The sequence below is a fragment of the Belonocnema kinseyi genome, chromosome 10, assembly GCF_010883055.1.
Source record: "Belonocnema kinseyi isolate 2016_QV_RU_SX_M_011 chromosome 10, B_treatae_v1, whole genome shotgun sequence".
In the NCBI taxonomy this organism is placed as follows: domain Eukaryota; kingdom Metazoa; phylum Arthropoda; class Insecta; order Hymenoptera; family Cynipidae; genus Belonocnema; species Belonocnema kinseyi.
This window is the reverse complement of record NC_046666.1, coordinates 80,594,428-80,606,876: the sequence shown is the minus strand read 5'-3', so window position 1 is coordinate 80,606,876 and position 12,449 is coordinate 80,594,428. Positions and strand designations below refer to the sequence as shown.

At 30.3% G+C, this 12,449-nt stretch overlaps 1 protein-coding gene across 5 annotated transcripts in view; it reads right to left on the bottom strand.

Moving 5' to 3' along the window:
* Window positions 1–745: 745 nt before the first annotated feature.
* Window positions 746–12,449, bottom strand: part of LOC117181442 (transmembrane and coiled-coil domains protein 2) — a 27,316-nt gene continuing 15,612 nt past the window's right edge. For 3 of the 5 annotated variants that reach the window (XM_033374094.1, XM_033374095.1, XM_033374098.1), the window contains 4 exons: window positions 10,795–11,123; window positions 8,947–9,347; window positions 8,216–8,376; window positions 746–3,274 (listed from right to left, as the gene is read on the bottom strand). In XM_033374094.1, coding sequence (XP_033229985.1) covers window positions 8,220–8,376; window positions 8,947–9,347; window positions 10,795–11,123 — 887 coding nt within the window. In that variant the 3' untranslated portion in view covers window positions 746–3,274; window positions 8,216–8,219. The remainder of the gene's footprint in view (window positions 3,275–8,215; window positions 8,377–8,946; window positions 9,348–10,794; window positions 11,124–12,449) is intronic. The other 2 variants (XM_033374096.1, XM_033374097.1) reach the window with 2 other exon arrangements.

Here is a 12,449-nt window from a genome sequence, read left to right as displayed (position 1 = left end):
TTGAAATTTAAAAAATACAATAACTCAATAATTTTTGAGAAGTTCGTATTTAAAAAGTTACCGTGTAAAAGAAATCATTTGACTTCTCATCCAAAAACTTATTTTAGGCCACAAATATCACTTTTATCTTTCTTAACATTAAAAAAGCGCAATAACAAATACTTCCAAAATTAAAATTTCTTAACTTTGAAAGCCCCGGTGTGACATTGTTTAATTTTGTTGAATTTAAATTAAAAACATACTTTAAACGGGAATAGTGCAACTATATTCGATTTGTAACATTTACATCTTGAATTTTTTCAATTAGAAGTTTAATTCTTATCTTTAGCAGGTTTTAAATTTATTGTGAATCTAATAAATTAAAAACCTGAAAATTTTTACGTTTCAATTGAACCTGTTTAATGTTTACATTATAATTCGCTCAAATTTCAGAATTTTGAATTTTAAGAATTTCAGTTTCAAACATTTCAAACCTAAAAATACTTTATTTTTTAATCATGCAGGAAATTTGGAAAATGTCTTATTATAAATGGATGAATCTAGAATTTTTGAATTTGACAGCGCGCATTTCTAAATAAATTGTTTTTTTTTGTAATTTTAAACATTCTCAATTAAAAAAGTTTCGAAATTTGAAAAGCTCTAGGTTCAAAATTAAGAGTTTTTCTTAATATTTTTAATTGAGCAATCATTTAAACTTGCAGTTATTTATATTCTACTGCAAGATTTGGATTCGCCGAAATTAGAAGTTATGTACCCCTTGAATAAGAGCATCGCGATCTAAAACTAAAAAAAAAAAGGAATGTTTGCATCGGTGCTGTAGCCGAGAATTGCCTACCAACCCTTGCCGATAATATTTGAATAACCGATACACCGTTGTGCAAAAATTGCCACAAGCGTGTTACGAAGAATCGAAAAGTTATCGACTCGTAACCGATTAGTCCATCAGTCTTTCTCTCATAGCGATTATCTGTCATGGGCTATTTTCTCCTATTCTCTCGCAGTATTTCGATACATTTTTGTGTCTGTGGTGGTATGTTATTGAAAAGGGGGATTAAAAAAAAAGTGCTTAATGTATCGGAGGGTTGTATTTCGACCCACGTTTGGAAATGAAGTACGTGTTGATCAATCGAAACCTCTATATTATAAAACCTCTTCAGAGTGTAAATCTAAAACTACCACTCCAAGGTTGGTCGTCTAATCTCTAAACGTTAAAAGAATCAATAAGATTCTGCTAATATATAATATTTAAAATTAGTTTGTATTCAATTTAATTACTCTGAATTCACACTGGACGGGGTACTTGCATATTTTTAAATAGTTTTTAAATTTTAAATAAGTTTTTTAAATAAGTTTAAATACTTTTTTCCTGTTTAAAAAGTATACTTTTTGATTTTTTTGCTGGAAGATAAGGCATTGTTGATTGGGCCAGCCCCGGAAGGAAGTAAACATAAGTCTGAGTAGCGCTGTTGATCGGGGGAAGTCGACATGTAAAGGGTCACAACTTTTTTCGCCAACTGTCAGTTGGATACTTCATTAGTCAATAGAGCAATTGTACACTTTTATAGGATGTGACGTTTCAAGATCATAAAATTTTTGGTGAAAAGGGCTATCGTTACTTTTTTTTATATTTCTCTCTCTCAGAAAATAAGTATTCAAAACTTTCTATTTAAATATATTAATATTTTTACAAATTTCCTGCAAGATTTAAGAAATATATAACAGATAATTCATGCAATAACTGCGTTACCTTGACTTCCTTGAACTCGTCTAAATTCGATACATTTCTTGCATTATGTTAAAATTCTTGGAATTACCTTAGTTCGTAGAAGTCCCTTAATTATCTGAATTCGTGCAATTCTCGGAATTTCGATAATTCCAAGACTTTAAAATAATGCAGAGAATTCTGAAAAATTAAAATATTTCAGTGAGTTCATAATACTCAAGGAATTTAGGAAATTCAGAAAATTCAAGATATTTCAGAAAATTACAGGCATTACAGAGATGGCTGGAAATTCAAGGAAATCAGAGATATCAAAGAATTCAAGGAGCTCAGAGAAAGAAATTAATGAAATTCAGACATTTTAGATTCTAGGGACTCAGGGAATTCAGAAGATTTCAAGGAAGTGAAAAGAATTCAAGACAATCTGAAATAGTTTAAAAGCATCCCAATCAATTCAAGAGAATTTAAAGAATTCGTAAACTCTCCAAAGAATACAAAGGATCATTTCAAGGGATCAACTCAAAAAGCAAAGTGGTTTTTCAGACAATAAACGCCACATTGGTTATATTAGATTTTTGACGCACACTACGAGAGAGGTTCTTTTAAAATGGAGGTATCGAATCAGAGAAACTCAGAGCGACTCGATGATGAAATAGTGCCACTCAGCGATGCTTCTAGAATCTACTATTCTATTCTTATGACAATGGACGACGGTTATGACACCTATTTGACATTATTTACAATTTCTGCCTTTATGAGTCAAGAACGAGTACTAAATGACACTATTTTGAATGATTTTAAGTGCGATGAGGCAACTAGAATATGCAAGTCAAAGTGCTTTCTTTGATAATAGATTGACTGTAAATTCACTTTGAATTTATTGTATAGCGTTTGGACGATTATTACCAGCCACAGACACGCATAATGATTTCTCGCTAATTGGAGTCGAGGTACTTTTATATCACTCGTTGCTTACAATTTTAAACTTCGTCAAATCACACTCAGTAAGCAATCCATTTCAATCCATCTCACAGAAATCACAGACCACTGATTCTACATTCAGTCTCTCTAGAAATCAAGAGGATCGTGTTGGACGCAATTTAACAATGAAACGACTTTGTTTCGTCACTTTCTTTTCTTTGAAGCGAACGTCACTGTCGTTTACTCGGCTCTTTGTGGTTTATGCTCGGAGCTTAGAGTCAATTTTCAATAACCAGCGTAGACAAAAATAAAATAACAAAAAATGTAACGAAGAGTCACAGCTAATAACGCAACCGATACGGTCATTCGCGTTTGGTTCCTTCCGTGTGTGCTTTCTCGTCGAGCCTTCTTTTCTTCTTTTCGTGGAGAAGATAGACGAGATTCTTTGAGGGCAGAAACGCTAGGCGTTTCGTGATCAAGCGATGAAGGTAGCTAGGAAGAGTGTAGGATGCACGTCACGGAAAGGAATACTGCACTTATTTTCTTTATTGCTTCTTGGACGATCTGCGAAATGACACCAAAGTCGTTCATCTCTTCCCCGGGAGTGGAGCAGTTAGCTTTTAATATTCCACCCTGAAAAATAGACAAATTAAAATGGGGTTTTAAATATCAAGGCTCACAGAGGTTCAGCAGTTCCATTATGGGTGAAAGAAGGAATTTACTTCAACGTTTCAGGCAAGTTTAAATACTTCGACCAATCAAATATTTTAATAACAACCGGTATTTTATTATTAAAAACATCTTATATCATGCACATGTATATTGTGCTGTTTCAAATTATTTTTATTAGCAAGTTTTGGAAAATTTGTTGAATTCCTCAGGAGTTTTGACTGGAAAAATAATAAATACATTAGAAAAAAAATTCAAGAAGGTAAAAGGTTGAAAAATAAACAATACAATTTCAAAATAGTTATGTTTAATGAATCGATCTTACACTCTTCCTATTTCTTTAGAATTATTTTTATCAGTTGGGTAAACAGGGGTATTGCCGACACTTTTCTAGTGAACGACACTGTGCAATGAAAATGCTTTTATTCGAATTTCAGAGATATTAAATAGATACTTGTAAATAAATAAATATTCTATTATCCATGCAATTTGTATTTCAATATTTATTCAGCACAGAATTACTGAATTTATATTAATTAAAGAAGATTTTTGGTGTCACCTTCAGAAGGACATGTTGACACTATAAAATTAGTCACGCCGTTAATTTGAAATTCCTCTGAAAGTTAGAAGAAAAGGTATTTCTTATTTTGTAGTACTTTCAGAGGTTAGATGATTATGGTTTGCAATATAATTATATAAGTATCAGTATTAAATTTGAGTGGATTGGATATATTTGAAATATTCTTATCAGACCTTCAAAACGAGTGAACGACATACGTATCTCTCAGCGAACGACACCCAACTATTGCCATGACTATTTGCTTTCCTTATTTCTATGACATCGCCTTGTTTAATATATTTTTGATTGATTTTGGATTTCCGAACTTCGAAAATCAGTCAACGACATCCCATAATGAATTTGACAAATTCGTGAACTGATGAAATAAACATAACCACACAATATCGAAGGTATTCTTTTTCGCCGCCAACTTCGTCTTTTCTTTTATAAACGCCCATAATTATACAAAATGTTTCTTATTGTCTAAAGCAACTAAATTGCATGATATTTCTTACAAATAACTTTCTAATTTCTTTTAAATTCAAAATCAATACCGGTGTCGTTTACTGAATGCAGAGTGTCGTTCACTGGAAATATGGTGTCGTTCACTGAATTTGAATAAATTATTTTAAAATAAATATAACAATAGTTTGACCAAGAATAATTATATTATTGGGTACTGTCTAAAAACGGAAAAATCTGCCCTTATAGATGAATTTATCTTCGTTACCAGACAATAAGCATGTAAATTAATATTCTTCTTTTTCTAAAAAATTTTTTTTAAGGTGTCGGTAATACCCATGTTTACCCTAGATAGACTTTGACTTCTTAGTCTTGGTATACGTTAAATTTCCAGATATTTTAGACACTAATAATTCACAATTTTTTTGCCTGATTATACACTCTTGTCAAGTATTTTCTAGTGTATTCTTGTCAGAAGAAAATCCCGAGTTGTTCAAAGTGTTTTTATAAGTAAAGCAGAAATAATTTTATAGATAAAAAATATCTTAAGATCCTACTGCTTTTCTGTTTTTATTTTATTGTGTTTTATTTACATCTTCGATTCCCTAGTAATGTCATACAGTACCGAAAAAATGATCAACGCATTTTTAACAAAATCGGCATCAAAGAAAAAAAAAGATAAAAATAAACATTTTTTCAAACACACAATTTGGTATTATGTAAAACTAAGCCATACATCAGCTCCAAATTGTGTTGATCTGTTTAGGGCAAGATGCAGCTGAATCTATAGGGAATTTCGGGATAATTTAGGAATAATTTAATGCCCTATTGTCATATTTAATGCTCTGATTTAAAAAAAAAACTTTCAAGCTAGCACAGGGGTCTCCAAAGGTAGATCCTGTATCTACAAGCGGTCCCAGGCCAATAGGTCGGATCTACTCAATTTTGAACCAGAACTGTCAAAAACCTTTACCTTATTTTTTGCCGCTGAGAACCCTTAAACTTGAGACCCTTATTTCTATTCAAAAATTCACGCGAAAATTAAAAATTATGAAATAAAATAACAAATGTTTAGTTTTATTTATAAATAATTCAAAATGTAATTTTCAAATTAAATAAAAAAGTAGCAAGGAATTCATGCGTCCTTGAATTCGTAGTATGTAACTAATATTAAAAACATAATCAATTTTAAAATCCATAATAACAAATTTTTCAATATTAAAAGTTTAAAAAATTGTTAAATGGACTTAAATAATTGATTATATTATTATATCTAACAGATAAAAAAATACCATTTTTACGATCTGCTAATACCAATGCTAAAAATTTTTCCCCTTCAGTTGCGAAAACGTTTTTCAAAACTTTTTTATTCAAAATTAAAAATTACTTTTTATTTAAAAAGTTTTTTCGAATAATTCAATTTTAAAGGTTTGTGATTTACAAAATTTACATTTTGAGAGGTAAAAATAAAGACAACTTAATCTTTTAACTTACAGAAATTTGTGGCATCAATTTTAATTTTTTTTAATGTAATAAAAATTTAAAATTCTACAATTTAAGCAGTATGGACTTTGAAAAATTCAATGTACTTTAAAGTAGTATCAAATTAAAAAAATATTTTTATTTTAATGCGCTTATGCAATTTCAATTCCTTTGAATTTTAAGTAATCAATTTTTAAAGTTTCTAATTTATTCTATATTCGAAATTTTGTTCTGAAATAATTTTATTTAAAGATTCTCGATTTGAATAAAAACTCTTAAATTTTGAACGCCTTGAATTTATTTTTGACCACTTATTTTTATTATCATTAGTATTTTTTTGATTATCTAGTGTTATTAATGTCGAAAACATTTATTTGTGAACAATTATCGGCAATTGCTTAGTTCAAATACTTTGAATAAAATACTTTGTATGTCAAGCTCTGTCAAGTTAAATATTGGTAGATCTTGAAACATATAGCAGGACAACAGGTTTTTCTTTTTAAAATGCGAAGCATTAAATTTGGCAATAGGGCATTGAATTAGCCAAAAATTTTAGTGCAAAGAAACATTGCCGAAGTCGTTTTTTTCTATGTGTGGTGCTGCTAGTTTTTTCGTTAACCTAGCATGACCCCGGTTTTTTCTTTGTCTATAATGCAGAGCATTAAGTTTGGCAATAGGACATTGAAGTAGTCCTAAATTCTTAATAGGTTCTTAGTCCATTTTTGCAATCCGGTTCTGCCAGATTAACGGACCTAGATTTTTGTACTATATAGGGTTGTAGGCCATCCCAGGACCTTTTCAAACCCAAATTTACATTAATCGATCGTGCCATATTTTCAAAAAATATGGTTTATTAATAATAAATTTCAAAATTTGCCTAAGATGTGGTGAATGTTCCCTAATTTTTTTAATGATTATGGTTCTGTGCAATCCCACAAATATTTTAAGACTAAAATTACAATAGTCGATCGAGCTCTTTTTTTCCAAAAGCCAGTTTTTGTATTTAATTAATTTAAAATCCTAAAATTTCCACGCAAAGATATAGTAAAGACTGCAAAACGTTGTTTTCATTGCATTTTTAATCAATCAAACAATTCACGAACATTTGATGACGAAAATTAAAATAATCAATCAGGCCTATTTTTAAAATAGTATATTTTTAGATTTAATTGTTCCGAATTAAAATATTTTCCTTAAAAACATAATATTACATGATGATTGTGCACAATTTTATTGTTATTTACTATTGAAGTCCAAGTAATGTATGAATTATAAAATATTTCGAAAAATGTTTTGCATTTTGAATCAATTAAAATTAAAAATGGACTTTGTTGGTTAGTTTGTGGAATAAAAAAACCATGATCTATGTAAAAAATGGTAAACGAAATGTTAAACAACATTTACTACATCTTTTTATGGAAATGTTTACACCTAAATTAATTAAGAAAAATGTACTTTTTTCAAAGAAGACCCGACCAATTGTTTTAATTTTTGTCTTCGAATGTTTGCGGGATGTCGGAGAAACATATTCAATAAAATAATCAAATTTAAACAAAAATGATACGCAATATGCACTATATATTTTGAGGGCTATTTTTGCATTTCAAAATAATTAAATATAAAAATAAAATTTTGTCAAAAAGGGTCAGATCAATTATTTTAGTTTTCATCTAAAAATACGTGGGTTGGCAGAAAAATATCATTAATAACAAATGTTGTGCAAGCACAAATTATAGGCAATATTTACCATATTTTTTAAGCAGTTTTCTATTTCAAACTGATTAAATACCATGATCGAAATTTTAAAAAGGGCATCAATATTAAAAATCTTATTGGTACTTAACTTTTATAACAATTGATTCAGCCGCACTGGGAGGGTCCTAATACTCTACTTTTTTCCCTAGTTTTCGGGTTTAAAATTGTATTTCTTCGAAATACAAGCCTAATATCTAATGCTTACGACTTGCTTGACGGTTTATAGATGTTATCAATTTTTGGGAGTGACATGAATATTTTTAACCGTAGAAATAATTTTTTTAGGTTAGATTTCTCGATTGAATCTTTAGCTATTTCTTCGCTGTTGACATCCTTCAAGACAAACAAATTAGCAAATAAATCGTTTAGAATTTTTAAATCCGTATGAAAAATAATGTCTTTGAAAAAACCTTGTGTCTTAATGTTTTCTTCTGACAAACGGTTCTTGAAAAAATGAATCGAAACTGTGAAAATAGGGGAAAACGGGCTAGAATTCTCGATTACGCATAATTTAGCAGCTATTTGAAATTTATGGTAAAAAAAGGGGGGATAGGTAAGACAAAAGACGAACTGTGAGCCCCGAAACATTGATCAAGTGTAACAATTAGAAATAAATGATGAAAAGGAAGAATATTATTACAACTCACAATGCTACTTGACGGCGAGAGTCTGTTTTAGGTGGCGCATAAGGTGACTTCCTACATCGTGCACCTCAGGCCACTGCTTGAGCACGAACACAATGCCCAGAACGACAAATGTCGTTGTGAGTATGCGCACCCTGCACATGAAACAATGAGGCTTAGTACAGCTGAAACAAACGTGAGAAAAACAAACGGAAAGAATGAGAGTGCGAAATAAAAAGATGTCAATGAGTAAGATCATGCAAGTGCCTGATGATCTGAATGAAGCATGAAAAAGCCTGATGACCTCCTAAAACGTCCTTTAATTATTAAATATTAGTCAACAACAACATCAACAATAATAATATATCATATATTTGAAACTTGAATTGTTTTAGCGAGACAGACGACCTTTACAGGTTTTTTGACATTTTTAATGTTCTGTGAACTGCTTGAAGTATCATTATTTTATAAATGCACTTGTGGATATTATAAAGATAATTGCTATGTTTACAGGTTTCTAGGATTTTTTTTTATGAAATATTAAGTCTTTTTGAATCAAAAATATTTATTAGATTTATAGATAGTATTTATAAATAGATAATATATATTTCAAATATTTGTTTATAGATGATCTTGAAAGTTCCACATAATTGCTCATATGCCGTTGAATAAAGATTTACTTTCTCACAGTAATGGTCATTTTGATCGTATATTTATATATATAATTTAAAAGTTATATAGTAAGAAAAGAGTACCTCGTTCGAAGGAAAGGCATCATGATACCAGCACCTGTGGCCACAAGAAGGAGAATAACTTGCAAGACTGTGAGGACTACATTAATTAGTTTAACAACTAATGCCCTCGCATTGCTGTTATCCAAACCCTCGAGGGTCACATATTGCTGGTGTTGTTGTTGCTGATGTTCCATTTTCCAAATCTTGGTCTGACAGCTCTCCAACATTTCGTGGATGTCCCTCAGACGATCTTCACTCTGGTACTGAACCTTTTCCTCCATGTCAGTGATCGTCTGTTTGAGATTTTCGACCTCGTTTTGATGAAGTTCGGTCAGGTCGTTTATCTGTTCTTCAAGTCGTTCACAACGAAAGCGTTCTTCTTGCACCGCATGCGAAAGATAGCTGACTTCTTGTTGAAGAGTCTAAAAATATGCATTAAAATGATGATTAATGCGACTCTTCATAATGAGATTACATTCAATTGTAATTGACAATAATTTGCGAACAATTTATTTTATGTGTATGAAGAAGCATCGATAAGATCTTGCTGTTGGTTTTTACGCAACTACATTTATTACAATTTCGATCCTATTGTTTTAATATTCTTCAAATTTAAACATTTCTGTTTTAAATTACTGAAGTTGAAAAGGCTTTCTATTTAAGAGTCTTGAATGCTAAAGGCTTACGAATCAAAAGCTTTCAATGTTTAATGGATCGAATTAATAAAAAATAATAAACCTAAAAATGTAAAATTTTTAATGAAGCCTTTAAACTAACAGTTTTAAAACGTATGTCATAAGAAACAAACGATTGTAGAATAAAACCTTCAAAATTACATAAATTTAAATTTTGAAGTGTTACAAATAACATATTTGAATTTCAAAGAATTAAAAAATACGAAATTACAAATTGGAAGTACTGCTTAAAAGTATATGATTAAAAGTTATAATAATGATAATTTAACCATATTTCATTTGGACATATTGAGATATTAAAGCTTTTGAACCTTTAGAAATTCTTTATAAACAATTTCAACACTAAGCATCCAAAAATGACATTTTTTTAAGTCTTAATCTCTGAAATTGAGTATTTATGAGTTCGTAACTAAGCACTGAACAGTGCACAATTTATAATTTTAAGTGCTTCTAATATTGTACAATATCAAATCACTAGTGCGCAATTCGAAAATTGATTAAATAAAAATTAAACGACTTCAAAACAAACACTTTCAAGGTAAAAATTTCAAAATTAAACCATTTTAAATTAGAATCCTTGAAAATGAAACCTTCGCAGAATTAGGCATTCAGAACTGCATAATTTTAAATTAAATTTGTTTCTTCATAAAACAATTGAAACTAAAAGCTTTCAAAATTAAAAAGAAATTGAGATTGAAAAGAAAACGTTCAAAATAAAAGAATGTACATATTTTAATTTGAAATTGTCTAGGTCATAAAGCTTCAATCCAAAATTGTGAAATTTTTAAACTTTATAAGTTATTAAGGTTTTCTATTTGAATATTTTCTCATGTTAAAAATCGTTTGATTTTTAATATATTTAGAATTGTTTTTAATCTTGAATTAAAAATTGTTTAGTTCTGAAGAAGTTACATTTCTTTAGAACTGATAAAGAAAAATTCGTTCAATAACAGATGCTTTTGATCTGAAATTATCCAAGCTTTGAAAACTTATTTTTTAATTTTTTGATTTAAAAATAAATCATTAAAAATTAAAATTTTCCAATTAAAGTCTGCAACACTACAAAATTATAAATTTGAGACCTTTAACTGAATAACTAAAAATTTTAAAATGTTACAAATTAAATATTTAAAACAGTTATATAATAATTCTATTCAATCTTCCAAATACAGACCTTGAGACCCTCAAGTTTTTCCCTCATCCGATCGAAGTTCTCTCTGTGTTCCTGAAGCTCAGAGAAAATGGATTTGAGACTGAAGGTGTCCCTGTGACCGTGACAAGTATGGGTTTGCCCTCTGCTTCCGGGTCCACTTTCGCTCGTCACGCTCGAGCATTCAGATCCCTCTTCCGATGGGAACTTCATAGCTGCTGCACTGTGCGTTGATCCTAGACTACATCCTCCAGGAAGTGTAGCTGAACCGTGGTGAGTCTTTTCCTCTTCGACGCTAGCATTATCACCATTACCTGCACGTGGTGTATCGTTTACATAAAATGTCGAGCCATCTGTGGGGACACAGAGGTCGCCTGTTAGACGTTATCCAATACCCAGAGAGACAGGCTTCAAAAAATTATACTCGTTAAGGACCGTGCGATTCGTTCTTCAATTTTTACTGTATCAAATCACATTTTTTAAACGCTCAAATAAAGAGCTTCAAAATTCAAAGCTTGCAAATTTTAATTTTAAACACAACATCTCAAATTGAAGCCCTCCAGATCCAAAGAATAAAGTACTATCTGTGTTCGAGTTGAAAATTAAAAAAATTTTGATATATTTGAAATCGTTGAAATATTTCTGAAATATTTTGAAATATTTCAAATCATTTAAATCTTTCAAATATTTGAAATCGTTGTGAAAACTTTTAAATCTTCGTGAAATTTTTGAAATCTTTGAAATCTTGAAATCTGATGTACACTTAAAATTCGAGTGGTCAACCCCTCAAGAAATTTGAATGAATTATAATTGAACTGGACTAGATTAAAAATCTAAATAAACACAAATGGATTTAACCGAATTTGCTTAAACTAAAGGTGGATTCGTCTCGGCTTAAATGAATTTTAGAAAAATTACGAAGATAATGTCAGTATTTAATGAAACTTTCAAAAATTTTCGAAGGTATGTCTATCTATCTAAACTACTAGAACGAAACGCAGGGTTCAAACTTACGAAAATACAATCTGATCTAGTAAAAAAAATGTACCCGCGTTGTTTCTGTATTTCAAGAACAATTTCCGAGATAAAACATAGAATCTAGCGATGCCGGATCCTCGTTCAGAAAGTTTTAAGACATCGGTTTGCTCGAAAGAGAAGAAGCAGAACATCCCTCCGGACGATTTTGTAATCTTTAAGCCAACAATTTCTTTAGTATTGGATAACAGGGAGTCAAAAGATGGAGATAGAAGTTGGAAAACATTCAAGAAATGTGAAAATACGAGAGATTCAGAGAAGTGAAGAGAGTGCAGGCCTTTGAAAGTCGTTGAGCCCAATCCACAAGGTGGGAAAGCGAAAAGCGTGAAAAGAAACAAGTAAAAATCCGTTTCCTTTGCATATCACGTTTAAAAAGATTGCAGCAAGAGCAATGCATCCCGAGTGAGAAAAACAAGCCAATAAAGTGAATCGCAATTGACAAAAAACACCCAAGCACCTAAAATAGCATTTTATTAGTTATTTACTTACTACTGTCAACTGCCATGGCAGCGAAAAATTTTAAAGCATATCAATCTACGGGTTAAATTAAATTCCACACCGCAATATGCAACTTTGACAAATAAAGCTAGTTTTTAAAAATTAAAATAGATTATTCTGAGTGTTAAATACATTCCTAGTAAGTT